Below are 20000 nucleotides of genomic sequence, written 5' to 3'. Positions count from 1 at the left end.
CTCCGATTAATATGATATATATCCAATAGATTTTAGATTCAAGACGAATGTGTAGATAACTGATGTATAGTTTTAGCATATCTCTTTTTCAGACAACAAACTCGCACTGGAATTATTATCAATCATACGTTCTTTTAAGATAGCTGATGCATTCAGGATCCAGACTTAGTAGGGAGGAGTGCATATTATGTGTATAATTATGACTGGGCGAGTACAAATAATTCAAGGGGAGTGTGTATTATACGTATAATAGTAACAGTAACTGGGGAGTAATAGTAACAGTAACTGGGGAGCGCCACATTAAATGTTAAACGGGGCACGGGAAGCAGCGGGACTGAAGAATGACCTGAATGTTTAATGACAGGCCAGCATATCGATGGGGTACGCACCCCCCCCCCCCCCCCCCCCTAAACCCAGGTCCCCCCTTGTTTTACCCCACCCCCACCCCCACCCCCTACCCCCACACCCATGTCATTAGCCTAGTCCTGCCCTTGTTTAGGACGAGAGATACCACGGTCTACTAAACACAAACCGGGACGACTTTCAGTGGTTTGAGGAGGTAAAACATGTCCAGTAACGACAGGTTTTAACGCCGAACGCCGTCGATACAATAATGACGTGCACATTTCAGTGGTATTGAGACATCGTAAAAAATGTCCAGTATAACAGGTAACGATCGATACAAATCTGACGACATTCAGTGGTTTGAGAAATAAACATGTCCAGTAACAAAGTATGTGATATTTTCAGATCACATACTTTACGAATTTGATAACGATTGCAAATTCAGTGATGTAAAAGTCGATGTCACGGGTCCACTAATTGACAGGTAAGCGATCGATAACAATCTGACGACATTCAGTTGTTTGAGGAGTAAACATGTCCAGTAACACTGAAAGGTAACCGGTCGATACAATCTGGCGACAGCAGGGCGACAAACTTAACGAACATATTTTCCCGGCCATTTTTCGATATTTAAATTTTAGTAAATGCGCTGCGAACGCCCTTTTCAAAACAATAATTTAAAGCGTGCGAAAACACCATTTTCATAAAATCATTTTAAACAGCGCAAAAAATGTCATGCAAAATAACAACCAAAAGAGCTACATAACAATACAAATTTGTATTATTTATTGGAATGTTACATCTTCAATAGTAAAAGTATAAATCATTCCAAATAAGTGGCAGACTTTTTCTACTTCCCTTTTAAGCATAAGCCTACTTTATGGTTTGTCTAGCAAAACAGGCATTTCCAAGAAACGAAACCGATACTAGAAGTCGTGACTGGTTAAACGAAATTCTCAGAACTGTATTATAGGTAATATGGTAATTATTATATGTAGGAGCAGATAGAAATGAAGTCAGATTTCAATTTGTAAAAACAGAATTTGTCCGGGTGAAATAAAAGTAAGGTTACGTTTACTTCCTAATTGTAACTTGTACAGAACAGGACGACTCAGGGTTATAATAATATAGATTGTGATTGTGTTCGTGGAGGGAGGACGGTCGGAAGGAAGAAGGCGGGGGGGGGGGGGGGGGATGGGGTCGGTAGAGGTTCTAAATAAGTTGCTACCACCGACATAAGTGAACGGGACGGGGGACTAGGGCCGTAGGAAAGATATCTGAAGGGAGCATAATCTCTAGTGGTGGGACACATTAAACAAAAAATCTATACAGAGTAGGACAAATAAACATACATTTTCGTCCTCAGGTGGGGACCACAAGACCTACACCCCACCAACACCCGCAGGTTCCTACGGGCAACTGACCCGTACGTCTGTGACCACCAACATTTGGTAATTCTGACATATAGTCATTAGAGGAAACCCGCTACGTTTGTCCATTAGCAGCAAGGGATCTTTTTTATATGCACCATTCCACAGACAGGGTAGTACATACCACGGATTTGATATACCAGTCGTGGTGCACTGGCTGGAAAGAGAAATAGCCCAATGGGCCCACCGACCGGGATCGATCTCATACCGACCGCGCCTTACCACTGGACTACGTCCCGCCCCCTCTATATACAGAGTAGAACAGGGGGAAATTGTCCATACGTTTGTGACCACCGATGTTTTTTCTTTAAAATATAACTGGAACCCCCCACCCCCACCAGGTTTGGATCACCTATTACTTTGGTCAAGTAATTTTGTCTTTAATTAATGTCAGTAATTATCAACACAACCCTAATATTACATTAATGTTACAGGCCGCCCCCGTTAGAATTATCGATCTGCGCCTAGACATTACTGTAGTTTATTAGATTGTTTGTTTTGTTTAACGACACCACTAGAGCACATTGATTGATTAATCATTGGCTATTGGATGTCAAACATTTGGTAATTCTGACATATAGTCATTAGAGAAAACCTGCTACATTTTTCCATTAGCAGCAAGGGATCTTTTATATGCACTTTCCCACATACAGGCAAGTACGTACCACGACTTTTGATATACCACACGTGGTGCACTGGCTGGACCGAGACATAACCCAATGGGCCCACCGACGGGGATCGATCCCAGACCGACCGCGCATCAGGCGAACGCTTTACTACTGGGCTACGACCGACTGCCCCCCCCCCCCCCCCCCCCCCCCCGGACATTACTATAATGATTATAATCAAGAACACCTCCACCAATCCGCCCCAATGAAAATGTTATTTGCTTATATTCATGTGGGTCGTACCTATTATCTAGGGTTCAGTGTGAGGGTTTCACCCCAGACTAATACAAGAATAGCCCTTTTTAAACTGCTCCTTCCGCCTACTTGTAGTAGTTCGTCTATCACAGTGTCTTCATTTTTATTGATTGAACACTTTTTATTGAACAAATAATAAAAGAATCGGTCACAAGTTTGACAACTTACGAAGCCCACTTCTATATACATATACATTGTAATATTCATGGCGACTATATTACATATAGTCTTATATTTAACTACAATTAAACAGCCAAGGATAATCAGAGAAAGGAAATATATTATATACAATGTACAAAAGAATACCATAAATGTAAATTTATGGAATCTTATATTTTAACCACTTGTTTGTTGATTGGTGTGCACTTTACTATTGTAACTTTAATTACCTATATTCCTAGACAACGAGTTATCATTAACTGTGGGTGCTTAAACGTCACAATACTATATACAAATAAAATTCATATAAAAACATATTAACTTTTAACCTCATACCAACTCTCATAAAAAGGATTTCCATAAACAAATTATGGAAATAAATTTCTTAACATAAATTGTACAGAAAGGTACGTATGTTGAGGCCCATTTTGTAATAAACGACCCATTTTGTAATATGTACCCATTTTGTAATAAAAAACGACCCATTTTGTAATATGTACCCATTTTGTAATAAAAACCGACCCATTCTGTAATAAACGTAGGTACCCATTTTGTAATAAAATCGGACCCATTTTGTAATAATAAACAGGTGCCCATTTTGTAATAAAAAAATGCCCATTCTGTAATAAAGGCTTAAAACGTCAGATTACAACATAGGTATAGGCCTTTGTTTAATATATACAAAGTGAAATAATATTAAACTTTGTGTTTAGATTTATTTCGATGGTCGATGGTTCGCCTGGGATACGAAATTTCTAACGCTAACCCCCTAAATATACATTGTTTTCTTGTTCCAACCAGTGCTATTCGGTTGGGGTATGAAGAACCAAGTATGTCGTACAGCTGTGTATCAAAAATAGTAGCTTGTGTGGGTAGTCTGTATCATAATTATCGGAACAGCAACAGCTGATTAAAATACTTTGTGATGTTAAAGAAGCATACATTAAAGATTTAATTAATATTGATAAGTATATTAGTTTGGCATAAAAATTATAAGTTACGGCACTCTCTTGTCTAAAAGCATACTAGTTGTCACTTTTCTTTTATACTGTTTGTGAATGTAATACTTTTATGCATGTAGGTAATATTTAGTTTATATATTTCATTGTATTACTACCTAACATGAAAACCAAAACCGTGTAATTGATGAATATAATAATTGAATTCTCTTGTGCGTTTATACATACTGTGTATATATATTGTGCTGATAAGCTTACAGCGTAAAGCAATAAAATAATTGAATTGAAACACATATACATTTAAAACAGGAGATGATCATTTTGTCTTGCATTGATTATACTCTCCGTATGGATGAAAATTTGGATCCTAGCTAAAATAATACAAAGGTGAATGAATACATATACACAATCCAATGAATGCAAATGTAAGCTGCACATTTTCTACCCCAGCCCTTGAATTCTCCTTAATTTGCATCAGTTTACTTTTAACTAAATGTTGTTTATTCGTACTATAGATTACACATCAATTTTCTGTTTTTCAGATCCTTCACATCCTGCTTCTGCATAATAATAATGTTAGAATAAGTTGTATTGGGAATAGAAAATTATAAATTTGACGCAACCAAACGGACGCTCTCTCTCTCTCTCTCTCTCTCTCTCTGTCTCCGTTTCTGTCTTTGTCTCTGTCTCTCGCTGTATCTGTCTCTGTCTATCTGTCTGTCAGTCTCTCCCTCTCTCTCTCTCTCTCTCTCTCTCTCTCTCTCTCTCTCTCTCTCTCTCTCTCTCTCTGTGTGTGTGTGTGTGTGTGTGTGTGTGTGTGTGTGTGTCTGTGTGTCCATCTTTGTATTTATCTGTGTGTGTCTCTGTGAATATATAGTTTTGATAACGTATTTTTTTCATGAAAATTTTCATTATTCAAGGAGAACTTTCCTTTGTTAGAAACGATGACAGTTTGGCTAACAACTTTCAGTTCTTTTTGCAATACAGGTCTGTCTGTCTGTTTCTCTCTCTCCCTCGCTGTTTCTCTATATGTCTCATTATATCTGTATCTCTGTCTCTGTTTCTCTCTGCTTATCTGTCTGTTTTTCTCTCTGCTTGTCTGTCTGCCTGTCTGTCAATCTGTCTGTCTGTCTGTCTCTCTCTCTCTCTCTATGTGTCTGTGTGTCCATCTTTGTATTTATCTGTGTGTGTCTCTGTGAATATATAGTTTTGAAAACAAGGGGTTTTTCTCCTTGAAAAGGTTCATTATTCAAAGAGACTTTCAGTTCTTTTCAAAACATACGTTTATTTTTCAGTGAATTCATACATTTATAATAATATTTTGTGTTGACTTCAGGAGGAAGTACCTGTACATGCTTATAATTTATGTAAAAAATAAACCGGTTTTGATACACAATGTTCCTTATCGAAATATTATTAGCACATTTATGAATTAACTTAAATAGTTTCTATTGTCATGCATAAGGGATAGTTCATGTTCAGTTACTACGATTTAACATTTCCTGACACTTCTAGTGTCTCACATGGTATATGTTTAATCTATGGGATCGTTCAATTAGTTGTGCAGCAATTTATTCAAATACATCAAATCTTATTCAAAATTCTGTAATATTATTACACTGTATATATTTAAAATGTTCATATTTATGGGATTATTAGCAAATGTACATAGAAGTTTTAGAAAGAAATATATATATATACCCTAATATTGCCGGTAACCATAACAAAAGAAGAATAAGAATAAGAAAGGCAAGTGTGGGTATATATATATATATATATATATATATATATATATATATATATATATGCATTCAAGACCGCATATGAGCACATAGTCAGGCGGCAAACTAAAGTACAGTGTAAGCGGTAAATCGGTTAATGGACAGTACCTGTACACAATAATTGTAGAATTAACTTCCACAACCATCGGCTGAATGATCACATGTGTTTTATGTGTATTGTTCACTTTCTTGTGGTGGGTGGGGGATGGGGTAGGGTGGGGAGGGAGTGTCAGTGGGAAATCACTTTTGACGGATACTAGTTTAAGTGTATTTCAGCTTAAGTAGTTGTTGATTAAACCCACTGTTTTTAATCAGTAGCTACGGCTTTTACAACACTTTCATGTAGGTTACTTTCTCTTACACATATCTACACTTAGATTATAATGTAACAGTCGTGGCGTAATGGGGGGGGGGGGGGGGGGGGGGGGGGGGGGGGGGGGGGGGGTTGGAGAAGGAACTGGTTGGAACGGCAAAAACCCCAATTTGTGTGTCCACAGAAGTTCGATCCTGCGACACAAGCACCTCAAGCGAGCGGTCTGGAGTAATGGAGAACTCCCAACCACTGAAAAAAAATCTAAACAAAAAGTTTAAAATTATTTCAATTTGTATATATTTAACATCTATGTCGTATTCTGACGTTTTAAGCCTTTATTACAGAATGGGCATTTTTTAAATTACAAAATGGGTACCTATTTTTTATTACAAAATGGGTCCGATTTTATTACAAAATGGGTACCTACGTTTATTACAGAATGGGTCGTTTTTTATTACAAAACGGGTACTTATTACAAAATGGGTCGTTTTTTATTACAAAATGGGTACATATTACAAAATTTGTCGTTTATTACAAAATGGGCCTCAACAGACGTAGCCCAAAGGTAAAGCATCCGCCTCACGTACGGACGGTGTAGCATTGACCCCCGTCGGTGAGCTCATTGAGTTATATTTCGTTCCAGCCAGTGCACCACGACTGGTATATCAAAGGCCGTGGTATTTGCTACCATATCTATGGAATGGTGCATATAAAAGATTCCTTGCTACTAATGGAAACATGTAGCGGTTTTTCTCTCAGACTATATATACAAATTACCAATTGTTTAACATCCAATAACCGATGATTAATAAATCAATGTGTTCTAGTAGTGTCGTTAAACAAGACAAACTTTTAAAAACAAATTGTACAGAGTATTTAAGCTCATTTGTAATACAAGGGTGAGGACGAAATACTGGTAAAGTCGAGGTGTGCAGTTTGGCCTAAAGTAATCGATAATGTAGAACACAGACTGTAAAAGTCGAGGTGTGCAGTTTGGCCTGAAGTAATCGATAATGTAGAACACAGAATGGTAAAGTCGAGGTGTGCAGTTTGGCCTGAAGTAATCGATAATGTAGAACACAGAATGGTAAAGTCGAGGTATGCAGTTTGGCCTGAAGTAATCGATAATATAGAACACAGACTGAAGACAGAAGTGCGGGGTCTTCACCGTGGCTGTTCAAGGGTCATTATCAAAATGGGTAACATTTTGGATCCAGGTTCTAAAGTTTAAATTTAGTTTCTTTTGTTTAACGACACAATTACATCACATATCAAGGGACAGGGTAGCATATACCGCATACTTTGATATACCAGTCGTGGGACGCTGGCTGGGGTGGGGAAAGAAACAAGGGCAAAATCTAATCCATCTGTGTCATTTCAGTTGATAGTCACAGTGTCGTAAAAGGAGATCTCGGAATGACGTCACAACAAAAGAAAGGAAAGTCGCCACGAAGAGGAAGACATTATTTAGGAATAAACGATGATTGGCAGACTCGAAAATCTCTAGCAGAAACCAACCTGTACATGCTAGACAACAAGATTGCCTGTGACGTCACGTTCCGCGTTGGCTCAACAAGGGAAATAATTCAAGCTCACAAATTCATGCTGATCAGCCGCAGTCACGTGTTTGCCGCCATGTTTATTGGTCCAATGGCTGAAATGGGCGAGGTGGATATCCCGGATGTCGACGCCACCATTTTCAATCTGTTTCTCAGGTAAGTGATAAATATATAGTTGAACTGTTCTGATATCAACTTCTGTACCGGTCTCGGTGGCGTCGTGGTTAAGCCCGATACCGGCTCCCACCCAGACCGAGTTTGAACGACTCGATAGGTAGGTGTAAGACCACTAAACCCTCTTCTCTCTCACTAACCACTAACAAACTAACGCCCAGATAGCTGAGGTGTGCCCAGAACAGCGTGCTTGAACCTTAATTGGACGTAGGCACGAAAATAAGTTAAAAGGAAATGTGTAGTGGTAAAACCATCGGATTTAAGACATGTAGGTATTAAACGACGTATCACCCATCACCACCACCATCACACACACTCATACTGAGCAGCAATACAGGAAGAAGGAAGGAAGGAAGGAATGGTTTTATTTAACGATCCACTCAACACATTTTATTTACGGTTATATGTTGTCAGACACATATTTAAGGATCACACGTATATTGAGAGGGGAAACCCGCTGTCGCCACTTCATGGGCTAATATTTTCGATTAGCAGCAATGGATCTTTTATAGGCGCCATCCCACAGACAGGATAGTGCATATCACGTCCTTTGTTATGCCAGTTGTGGAGCACTGGCTGGAACGAGAAATAACCCGATGGGTCCACCACGCATCAAGCGAACGCTTTACCACTGGGCTACGTCCCGCATCCGCTCTAGATTGAGATTCATGAAACCAACCACTGTTTTACCAAATGCCCATTCTGCATTGTGCAGAGATATTGCTCTGATCACGTATTATGGTTTTGTCCTGAAGTAACTGTGTCCCTTTTGATATTTTAATAGCTCAATTGTGCAGCATTGAAACGTAAGTGTCTTGGCGTAACATTAGCGTACTAAAATCATGTTTAAAAAAAATAGTTTATATTAAAAAAATATATTAGTTACATAAAACGTTTGTTTTGTTTAACAACACCAGTAGAGCACATTCATGTATTAATAATCGACACAATCGTGGTAATTTTTACATAGTCTTAGAGAGGAAACCGGCCACATGTTTCCATTAGTAGCAAGGGGTATTTCATATGCACCATCCCACAGACAGGATAGCACATACCACGGCCTTTGATATATCACAAAGAAATTACATTGTACCACTGGAACGTTATCAATGCTGTTCAGTATATTGCTGATGGCCAAACTCGTGTTATAGACTTAGTTTACAAAGTTTATATATATCTATACACATTATAATTCTAAAGAGTATACGATATTTTGGCAGGTTTGTGTACACGGATGACGTCACAGTTGACTCGGATACCGTCATGCATCTGCTGTACCTGGCTAAAAAGTACAGCACAGGAAAGCTGGAAGATGTTTGCCTTGCGTTTTTAGAAACATCATTAACAGCTGAGAACGTTTGCACTATTCTGGAACAAGCCAATTTCTTCAACGAGGATGAGCTACATGACAAGTCTATGACGTATATCTTAGAAAACGGAAAGTCGACTTTGGAGTCACGTGATTTTGTGAAGTTATCACAGACGTCTGTACTGGATGTTGTGAAGTCTGATGACCTCCAAGCAGACGAGAAAGAAGTATTCCAGGCTGCCTTTGAGTGGGCCAAGCACCAGTGTGAGCAGAAACACGTGGCCATCAATACGGAAACTTTGCGAACACAACTTGGAGACATCGTCCAGCAGATCCGCTTCCCTCTTCTGGACAAAGAGTTCTTTGTTCAGACGGTTCACCCGAGCGGCATGCTGACGGACAAAGAACAATTGGTGTTTCACAACCATGCTGCATGTAACACTCTTCCTGTAGCGCCATTTTCTGACAAACCAAGGAACATAAAAAACAAAGTCAGTGCTTCATTTTTGTGTGAGTCCTGTGGAAATACGAGTACTAATCATAACAATTCATGGATGTGTATCCACTGCAACGTATGTAGATACTGTTACAATAGTGCGGTGCAACAGGATTATAGAGCATATCAACAGTATGGTCAGAGATACGCTATGAGCGATATGTATGGTGTTTGTCAAGTTGACTCCATTCAGTCTAACATCAATGCCGGCAGCTGTCCGCACTGTGGCCATTGTTAAGTATGTTTTCAACCTGAATGTTCTCATCATATGTACTATCTGTAAATTTTTAAGGCTCTTGCGGTTTGGACTGAATGTTTTACACATAATGTATTGCGCTGTACTCTTAAATGTATAAACCTTTTTAAAAAACAACAACAAACAAACAAACAAACAAAAAACAACAACAACATAGGAACCCATAATTGTATTAATACGTTTAAGACAGTTGGGGAACTGTTGGTTTCAGTGAATTGTAGACTGAATAAAAAAACCTGTGTAGTGTGTAGTGTTGGCGTATTACTCTTTACTGTATAGACTTGTTGTACGATACCAGAGCAACTGTTGGTATCAATGAACTGTAGACTTAATAATAAAAACGCGTGTTGTGTGTAGTATTTACTTATTACTCTTAAATGTATAAACATGTTATATGACACCAGAGGAACTGTTGGTATCAGTGAACTGTAGATTAAATAATAAAAACCTGTGTTGTGTGTATCTTGACACCAGAGTAGATGTAATAAAAACTGTGTTGTGTGTAGTACTGGCGTATGTCACTCTTAAATGACACCAGAGGAACTGTTTGTATCAGTGAACTGTAGACTAAACAATATAAACTTGAGTTGTGTGTAGTATTGGCGTATTACTCTTAAGGGTGTATACTGTCAAATCAAATCCCACAGACGACAATAGTAACATGTGGCTAAAACTCCTACCTGCAGCGTATCAACCAACATAAACGCCACGGATATAAATACTACCACCCCTCACCCTTAAAGTGAATCAGAAAAAAATTGGGGGTCAAGCTGCTCATTTCTGAGATAACGGGTAGCGTCTATGACTACCCTACTTCTGCACAACATTTGAGTGTTTGTTTTTACAGGTTTCCCCATACATGTTCCAAGCACAAGGCAACTTGACACAATGGTACTAGATGAAATAAAATTGCATACATTTTTGTCCAGATGGAACTTTTTTTTTTCTTACAACCAACACACTCACATTTATAACCAATCACAGTACTTGTGGTGTTCACTTCTCTATCAAAAGTTGGGTGCACCTCGAACTTTGACCCAGCCGGAAGTTATTTGGTTTAGTACTACCCATAATGAATAATCTGGTACGAAACCAGAGCAACTGTTGGTATCAGTGAACTGTAGACTAAATAATATAAATATGTGTAGTATTGGCGCATTTCTCTCTTAGGCTTAACAAAATTGTCTTTCCGGGAACCTGATCCCACCTAGAAAAAGGGCCGACTCTAAATGTTTTGTTTTGTTTTGTTGTTGTTGGGTTGGGGTTTGTTTTTCCCATTGTTTTTATTTAGGCGAATAGAGTAGAAATACGGTTTTAAATATTATTAATTATATTTTTTTTAGAAACCAAACCAAAACAAAACGACTGAACCTAATATAATTAGTTCGACATGTCCTCGTTATACATAACATTGTTTAGGCCTTAATTGTATAAAGATGTTCTAGACTATATCCCTTTCTATTTTGATTAGGTTTTGACCCAAAATCGAATATATTGTCTTGTTTAACGACACCACTAGAACACATTGATTTATTAATCATCAGCTATTAGATGTCAAACATTTGGTAATTTTGACATTAGTCGCAGAGAGGAAACCCGATACATTTTTCCATTAGTAGCAAGGGATCGTTCATATGCACCATCCCACAGACAGGGTGGCACATACCACGGTCGTTGATATACCAGTCATGGTGCACTGGCTGGAATGAGAAATAGCCCAATGGGCCCACCGATGGGGATCGATACCAAACCGACTCTGTATCAAGCGGGCGCTTTACCACTGGGATACGTCCCGCATATGGATCCAAAACGAGTTCAGAAGTTTTATAAGTTTGTCAGACTGTCGAATTGTTCACACTTTATTCAAATGTAAATATGTATTTCAAATGTAAAGATTTGCTTGTTTATCCAAATATTTGTTGCTGAGCTGTGTCATGTTTACTACTAGTATATCTGTTTTGAGTTTACTTAAATTCGGGCATCTCTTCTTATTTCGAGTGTAGCAGTATATTCGACCATTCCGTATTCGAGCCAACGGGGTTCTTTAAACTTTCATTGATTCATTCAGGTTCAACTATAAACATGTATACACATTTTAATTAGCATGTTACCAAATGTATGGAAATTTGCAAGTTATGTTTAATGGCACTGTATATACTGTGATTGTATTTGATCTTAAAAGTAATAAATATTTCTTTTTTTTTTTTTTTTTTTTCTTGTTTTGTAAATATTGTTATTTTGTGAATATAATAATTGCTCTCTCAATTTTTATCAGTAATGGAGAATGAACGCCAAAGTGTGAATTCGTGAAAAAATTATTAACGAACCCCATAGAGACGAATTAATTGTTTCTCACGAATTCATACTTTAGATTGCATTCTCCAACGTTGTTCATTAACGTTTTTACGTAGCTGCCAAATTAACTGATATTTACAATATTTAATGCAAACATTACAGGAATATTTACAAAACGTATAACCCTAACCGACAGGATCATTCCGTGTCTAACCTAAACAATTCGATCAGCAAATTATCTACGGTGGATGGCTGGCATTAGTCGTGTTGCACGTGCTAAATGTATCATCTGTTATTTCCGATTTAGCATTCGACAATCGTCGTTGAGTTTCGCTTGAATACATTAGTATCACTAGTATCAGGTTTATAACACTTAAATTGCATGTTCTTTTGATGATGCGATTGTGCAGCCTCGTGGCAGTGGGTGGCAGACATCAGTCGTGTTACACGCGCTAAACGTGTAATTTGTTATTTCCGATTTGGCCTCGTGGCACTGGATGGCAGACATCAGTCGTGTTACATGCGCTAAACGTGTAATTTGTTATTTCCGATTTGGCCTCGTGGCAGTGGATGGCAGACATCAGTCGTGTTACACGCGCTAAACGTGTAATTTGTTATTTCCGATTTGGCCTCGTGGCAGTGGATGGCAGACATCAGTCGTGTTACACGCGCTAAACGTGTAATTTGTTATTTCCGATTTGGCCTCGTGGCAGTGGATGGCAGACATCAGTCGTGTTACACACGCTAAACGTGTAATGTGTTATTTCCGATTTGGCCTCGTGGCAGTGGATGGCAGACATCAGTCGTGTTACACGCGCTAAACGTGTAATTTGTTATTTCCGATTGGCCTCGTGACAGTGGCCTCGTGGCAGGCCTGACAGTGCATGGCAGACATCAGTCGTGTTACACGTGCTAAACGTGTAATTTGTTATTTCCGATTTGGCCTCGTGGCAGTGGATGGCAGACATCAGTCGTGTTACACGCGCTAAACGTGTAATCTGTTATTTCCGATTTGGCCTCGTGGCAGTGGATGGCAGACATCAGTCGTGTTACACGCGCTAAACGTGTAATTTGTTATTTCCGATTTGGCCTCGTGGCAGTGGATGGCAGACATCAGTCGTGTTACACGCGCTAAACGTGTAATCTGTTATTTCCGATTTGGCCTCGTGACAGTGGATGGCAGACATCAGTCGTGTTACACGTGCTAAACGTGTAATTTGTTATTTCCGATTTGGTCTCGTGGCAGTAGATGGCAGACATTAGTCGTATTACACGCGCTAAACGTGTAATCTGTTATTTCCCTTTTTTCTGATCGAGCATTCGGCAATCTTCGTTGTATTCCGCCTGAATACACTACTTTCACTAGTATCAGGTCTATAAAGCTTAAATTACATGTTCTTTCGACGATGCAGTTGTATAGGCTGAAGTGTTGTTCTTGTTTACGATGTACAAGTTTAGTCAGTTGTGGGTTCGAATTCCCAACTTGAACAAACACAAAAGTTCCAATTGCATTGTATTCAACTGTTAATTCTTTAAAAAATGATTTACAATAAGATCAATAGTGTTTCCTCACTGATATGGATTATCTGTAGGATTTCAGATTGTTTTTTAGATTGAAGGTTTGGTATTTTATGATGAACCAAGTTATGTATACTGATTGAAGGAAACACACACCAACACACACATCAGAGTGACTCCAGCCAAAGTCTGATCGATTCCCTTCGGTGGGCCAATTGGGCTATTTCTGTTCCAGTCAGAATGAATGAATGAATGAATGAATGAATGAATGAATGAATGAATGAATGAATGAATTAATTAATTAATTAACTAATTAACGAATTAATGTTTAGCGACACCCCAGCTCGCAAAATACATCGGCTAATAGGTATCAGACAATGGTAAATGCAAACATAATTTGATGATCAACATCAATATAAAAATCGTTCCAGTCAGCGCACCACCACTTGCAATTTCTCGATCCAGCCAGTGCACCATGACTGGTACATCAAAGGCCGTGCTATGTGCTATCCTGTCTATGGGATGGCACATATAAAACATCCCTTGCTGCTATTAGAAAAGAGTAGCCCATGAAGTGGCGACAGCAAGTTTCCTCCCTCAATATCTGTGTGGTCCTTAACCATATATCTGACGCCATATAACCATAAATAAAATGTGTTGAGTGCTTCGTTAAATAAAAAATTTCCTTCCTTCACCACTTGCATATCAAGGGCCGTGGTATGTGCTGTCATGTCTGGGATGGTACATATATAAAATATTCCTTGCTAATAATGGAAAACTGTTGCGGGTTTCCTCTCTCAGATTTACCAAATGTTTGACATCCAGTAGGCGATGATTAATTAATCAATGTGCTCTAGTGGTGTTATTAAACAAAACAAGCTTTAATTTTATTTAAAAACAAAACAAAAACTGTCCATTGAGGCGTAGGACTATAGGTTATATGTTTGGCATCCATTAGCAGATGATTAATAAATGATTCATAAATAAATGTGCCCTAGTCATATTACTAAACAAAACAAACTTTTCATCCAAAGACACCATCCATGTTGTTATGACGTCACAGTGTTACTGACATCCATCCATATTATGACGATGTTTGTGGATTTAATGTAGTCTCGTATACAAATTTCTTTCCCTCGGTATACAAACAACTTCCTCAGATCTGGACACTCTGTAGAGACCAAAAGTAAATCAAGACGCAGAATAACGGTATAGAACTAAGTTCCTCGGGTATGGACAAAGTGTGGAAACTCGAAGTGAACCAAGACACAGAACAACGGAATACATCTAACTTCCACAGATGTGGACACTGTGTAGAGACTGAAAGTGAATACAGACCCAGAATAACTGTATACATCTAACTTCCTCTAATCTGGACACTGTGTATGAAAATCACCACTAGAGTTCATTGATATATTAATCATCGGCTATAGAATGCCAAACAAATCTGGGTAATTTTTAACTCTTAGTCTTCAGAGGAAGGCCCATTAGCAAGAAGGATCTTTTATATGCGCTTTCCCACTGACAGTACAGCACATGCCAATGCCTTTGTCGTGGTGCTCTGGTTGGAACGGGAAACTTCAGTAAGAGACTAGGCCCACCAAGGAAATGTACCACATGCCAATGCCTTTGTAGTGGTGCCCTGGTTGGAACGGGAAACTTCAGTAAGAGACTAGGCCCACCAAGGAAATGTACCACTAGATGCACGTGCAATAAGATGCATTATAAGTGCACTGAATTGTGTCTTTGTTTCTGTGAGATAGATGCACGTGCAATAAGGTGCATTATAAGTGCACAGAATTGTGTCTTTGTTTCTGTGAGATAGATGCACGTGCAATAAAGTACATTAGAAGTGCACTGAATTGTGTCTTTGTTTCTGTGAGATAGATGCACGTGCAATAAGGTGCATTAGAAGTGCACTGAATTGTGTCTTTGTTTCTGTGAGATAGATGCACGTGCAATAAGGTGCATTAGAAGTGCACTGAATTGTGTCTTTGTTTCTGTGAGATAGATGCACGTGCAATAAAGTACATTAGAAGTGCACTGAATTGTGTCTTTGTTTCTGTGAGATAGATGCACGTGCAATAAGATGCATTATAAGTGCACTGAATTGTGTCTTTGTTTCTGTGAGAAGTAAAGTGTTCACTGGAACCTTTATGCATGTACAGTGGTGTTTGAAATCAACAAAGCATCTTGTATGATTGTATATGACCCTATATAACGCATTTTCTTATCTTGTTGACCTATGCATTATTTCGCCTATGTCCAAGGAAAGTTTTCAACAATAAATTGATTGCCTTATATTTTGTCTTTTTAAAGACTAGAGCACAATCGTCTATCAATCATCGGCTAATGGCCGTCAAACATTTGGCACTTTTGACATGTAGTCTCAAAAAGGAACCCGCTACATTTTTCCATTAGTACTAAGGGATATTTTATATGAAACCTATCACAGTCAGGACAGCACATACCACGACCGTTGATATACCAGTCCTGGTGTCCTGGCTGGATCGAGAAATAGTCCAATGGGCCCACCGACGGGGATCGATCACAAACAGTTAGAGTCGATCGCGAGCAGTTTACCACTGGGCCATGTCCCGCCTCCTCTGTATTACCGCCCCTGGTGGAAAGAAAATAGATAGTCACCCCTTACAACCCTCCCCTAGAATCTGCCCCTGCATCTTAGTTATCTGCAGTTATTTAGATATGATGTAGCGTCCCTGGTGGAAAGAAAATAGATAGTCACCCCTACAACCCTCCCCTAGAATCTGCCCCAGCATCTTGGTTATCCGTAGTTATTTAGATATGATGTAGCGTACTAGGTAGATAGTCACCCCCTACAACCCTCCCCTAGAATCTGCCCCATCATCTTGGTTATCCGCAGTTATTTAGATATGATGTAGCGTACTAGGTAGATAGTCACCCCTACAACCCTCCCCTAGAATCTGCCCCAGCATCTTGGTTATCCGCAGTTATTTAGATATGATGTAGCGTACTAGGTGGATAGTCACCCCCTACAACCCTCCCCTAGAATCTGCCCCAGCATCTTGGTTATCCGTAGTTATTTAGATATGATGTAGCGTACTAGGTAGATAGTCACCCCCTACAACCCTCCCCTAGAATCTGCCCCAGCATCTTGGTTATCCGCAGTTATTTAGATATGATGTAGCGTACTAGGTAGATAGTCACCCCCTACAACCCTCCCCTAGAATCTGCCCCAGCATCTTGGTTATCCGCAGTTATTTAGATATGATGTAGCGTACTAGGTAGATAGTCACCCCCTACAACCCTCCCCTAGAATCTGCCCCAGCATCTTGGTTATCCGCAGTTATTTAGATATGATGTAGCGTACTAGGTAGATAGTCACCCCCTACAACCCTCCCCTAGAATCTGCCCCAGCATCTTGGTTATCCGTAGTTATTTAGATACGATGTAGCGTACTAGGTAGATAGTCACCCCCTACAACCCTCCCCTAGAATCTGCAAGATACGAGTATGCAGAAGCCAAAGCACCCTTAGAGAGGAAAGGGGGAGTAAAGGGGTGACCTAGGACCGCTCCCCGGCGTAGCGTCCCCCCGCACGTCGTGCTCCCCGCCCTGCAGAATCTGCCCCAGCTCGCGTGGAGATCCCTCTCCATCGCCCGATGTCACCCGGACCTCCTTACCTCACCCGTCCCCAGGGGGCACGGAGTTAGGTTAGATCGGATGGGTAGGAGGAGGAGGACCGGACTACCCCTCCCCCCCGCCGTTCGGCCTCCGAGTTCGTGCCGACCACTCTTCCCATCTCTCAATTCTCCGCGGTCACCGCGGTTACCGAATCAGACGCGACCCCCGGGTCGGGCCCCGACAAACCCACACGCAAGACTGCATCTTTTAGCCGGAGTTATTTAGCATGATGCGACTAGGTAGATAGTCCCCTCCGCTCCCGCCTCGGTCAGGCGCTGTCGCGGTCCCCGACCGCCCCACGAGTGGGTCGGCTGTCAGACAGGCGGGGACGCACCCCGTCCCGTACGCAGGGCGCCGACGTTCGCCGTGACCACACGCGACTCCCCCGACTGCAGAGGCCCCCTATCAACCACCCCGCTAATTCCGAGTACATGGGCAGATGCAAGCGGGTCCCCGCGCCACGTGCAACACCCGAGCGTGTTCTGACCACTCACTGCTCCCGCCGTGGTATGGGGGTGCCCGACCCCAGGCATCGGTTAGACGCCCGCGGCGCCGACCCAGGCTCGCCCCGGCAATCTCACCAGTCCTCGGTATCGCCCGGGCCGGCAAGCGCGGGGCCGACGTGGAGGGATCCAGTTCGACGCCGACGACCCCCCCGGCCGGACCGACACCCGCGGACGTGGAACGCGCCTGAGGTAGGAGGTGAGTAAGGTGGAAGGGGATAGGGTATAGAGAAAGGAGATCACGGTCTCTCCAACCCTCCCGACGAGCCAATGCAAGCACCGCTGTGCCAGGTAGGAAACTCCCCCCCATACGTGCGAACCCCCCTGCCCGGCCCGCCGGCCCCCTCACCGCGGCGCCTGCGTCCCGGAATCGGCATCGCCATCCTCCCCTCCGGCCAATCTCGTCCCTGCCCGACGCCGGGGGTGGGAGCATTCGCTATGTGCCTGGCCCTTCCTCACCCCCCTACCGTCGTCCGGGGCGGGGGCCGGACGTACAGTAAACAGCTCCTAAAGAGCGGTCCGAGCCTCTCCGCGCGGACGCCGTTCGTTCCACCCTCCGCCCCACGGACCCCACCGTCCCACGGGTGCTGGTTTGGCGGTCCTCGACGAGGGCCTTGGCGGAGGCAGTCAGCCCGGAAGGCAGCCGCGGCGTGGGCGACCCGTCCGGAGGGCCGAGAGCGGGCGGCCGCAGTCCCGTCGCACCTGTCACTATGGTCAATGCTGCATCATTCGGTTCGATGGCATGCTCGGTTGAATACCTCGTCAGCCCGAGCGCGACGGGTGCTAACAGGACGACCGGCGGGACGATTGGGCGCCGCTAATCTAATCGCAGTGCCAAACTGTTCGGGGGGAGCTACGGGGAGACGCTTTGTCGATCCTGCGGGCTCCAGTTCGGGCCCTCCCCAAATGTTCTCCGAGGCCTTAGTCCAGCCCGACCGATTCGGCCGGCGGGCGGTGAAAAATGAGCGCGAGGGAGCGTGCCACGGCCCCGGCCACATACCATGGCCGCGTTCGTGAACCTGAGCCTATAGTTAGGGCCATCCGCTCTGGCCCCAATTCTGTTGCGCGGTCGGCCGCTGTGGCCTTGGTCCTCTTCTGCTCTATTTGTTTCTGTCTGATTTCCTCTAGATCTTTTGTGTCATTCTCGGGTTGATATTCCTCTTGTCTTCTATTTTCTTTTTCTCTTTTGATTCTTTCGTTCTTTCTATAGTATCTTGCTGTTTATGCGGTACTGTTCGGGCTGCTGTGTGTCGTGCTGTTGTTCCGATGTCTTCTGGACTCTCTTTCGATGTGTCTGACTGTGCTGCTTGTGCTTCTTTTGTGAACAGTTGACTTTTCTCTTTTCGTTCGTTGGCAGTGCGGTATCTGCCTCTGCTCTGTCAAGGATTTCTGGCGTTTTTTTTCTGTCCATATCTCTCTATGCGGATTTCTACCTTGATTGAGTTAACCTTTTCTCCTTTTAATGTTCTCTTCTGTTGTTAATCATCTAGATCTCTGACACTGCTGCATGTTATCTTGTAATCCTTGTATCCTGTTTTCTAATTCTTCTTCTTCTTATGTCTATTAGAGTTCTTTTCTCTCGAATCTCTCTTGTGTTCGTATTGTTCTCCTTTCTTTGTGTGGAACTTCTGGATTTTTGGGTCTTACTGAGGATCATCCTCGTACTTGTGTATGACGTCGGTTTCTCCGTTCTGAATTCCTCTATCTCTTGTCTGGGTCTTCATAATTTCTTTTGTCTATCGTTTCTGGTAACTATATTAGTCTCTGTTGTGGTGCTGTTCTGGTAGCTAGCTTCTTCTTACAGTGTCTTGAAGAGGGTCTGTCGTGCTTCTTAGTCTGTCTTAGAGAGTTTCACGGTCTGCTGTGGTCTGTTGCTCTGGCTTCTCAGTATTCTGTTTGCTTTGCGTATTTTGTGTAAGAGTGTTATCTTTTTCTTCTGTTAATTTTTATTTTGCTGTGCTTAATATAGTGTACTTGTTCCTTGCTGATCTCGGTGTGCTCTATGACTGCTGTTCTATTCGATGGGTCGTTTGTTCTTTCTGTGTCTTTGTGGATGGGGTCTGTGAGTTGTTTCGTGGGAACTTGGGAAAATTTCTTCTTCAACTTTTGCTGTGCGGTTTTTGGGGATGCTGCTGGATGGTGTTTCTTATAATTAGGACGGTTCCTACATTAATAGTCCCCCACCACAACCCCCCCTAGTCTCCCCAGAATCTTGGTTTATCCTTAAGTTATTTTGGATAAATGTACTCCTAGTAGATAGGCCAACAACCCCTACAACCCCCCCCCCCCCCTGATCGTTCCCCAAATCTTGGTTAT

The 20000-nt window shown here is 41.7% G+C and overlaps 2 protein-coding genes across 2 annotated transcripts in view; one reads left to right on the top strand and one right to left on the bottom strand.

The window, feature by feature from the left end:
• Positions 1-20000, bottom strand: part of LOC121377851 (myosin-IIIb-like) — a 156986-nt gene that overhangs the window by 126323 nt on the left and 10663 nt on the right. The window lies entirely within an intron of this gene.
• On the top strand, positions 6773-10053 carry LOC121376977 (BTB/POZ domain-containing protein 2-like). Its single transcript, XM_041504792.1, has 2 exons — positions 6773-7625; positions 8864-10053. The coding sequence occupies exons 1-2, from the start codon at positions 7327-7329 to the stop codon at positions 9684-9686; spliced, it is 1122 nt and encodes a 373-aa protein (XP_041360726.1). The 5' UTR covers positions 6773-7326; the 3' UTR covers positions 9687-10053.

This window comes from Gigantopelta aegis, chromosome 7 (assembly GCF_016097555.1).
Source record: "Gigantopelta aegis isolate Gae_Host chromosome 7, Gae_host_genome, whole genome shotgun sequence".
Lineage (NCBI taxonomy): Eukaryota > Metazoa > Mollusca > Gastropoda > Neomphalida > Peltospiridae > Gigantopelta > Gigantopelta aegis.
This window is presented reverse-complemented; position numbering and strand designations above follow the sequence as displayed.

Coding starts and splice junctions, on each gene's coding strand:
- LOC121376977 (XM_041504792.1), top strand. CDS start 7,327: ATGACGTCACAACAAAAGAAAGGAAAGTCGCCACGAAGAGGAAGACAT. Junction 7,626..8,863: donor ATTTTCAATCTGTTTCTCAG/GTAAGTGATAAA, acceptor ATATTTTGGCAG/GTTTGTGTACACGGATGACG.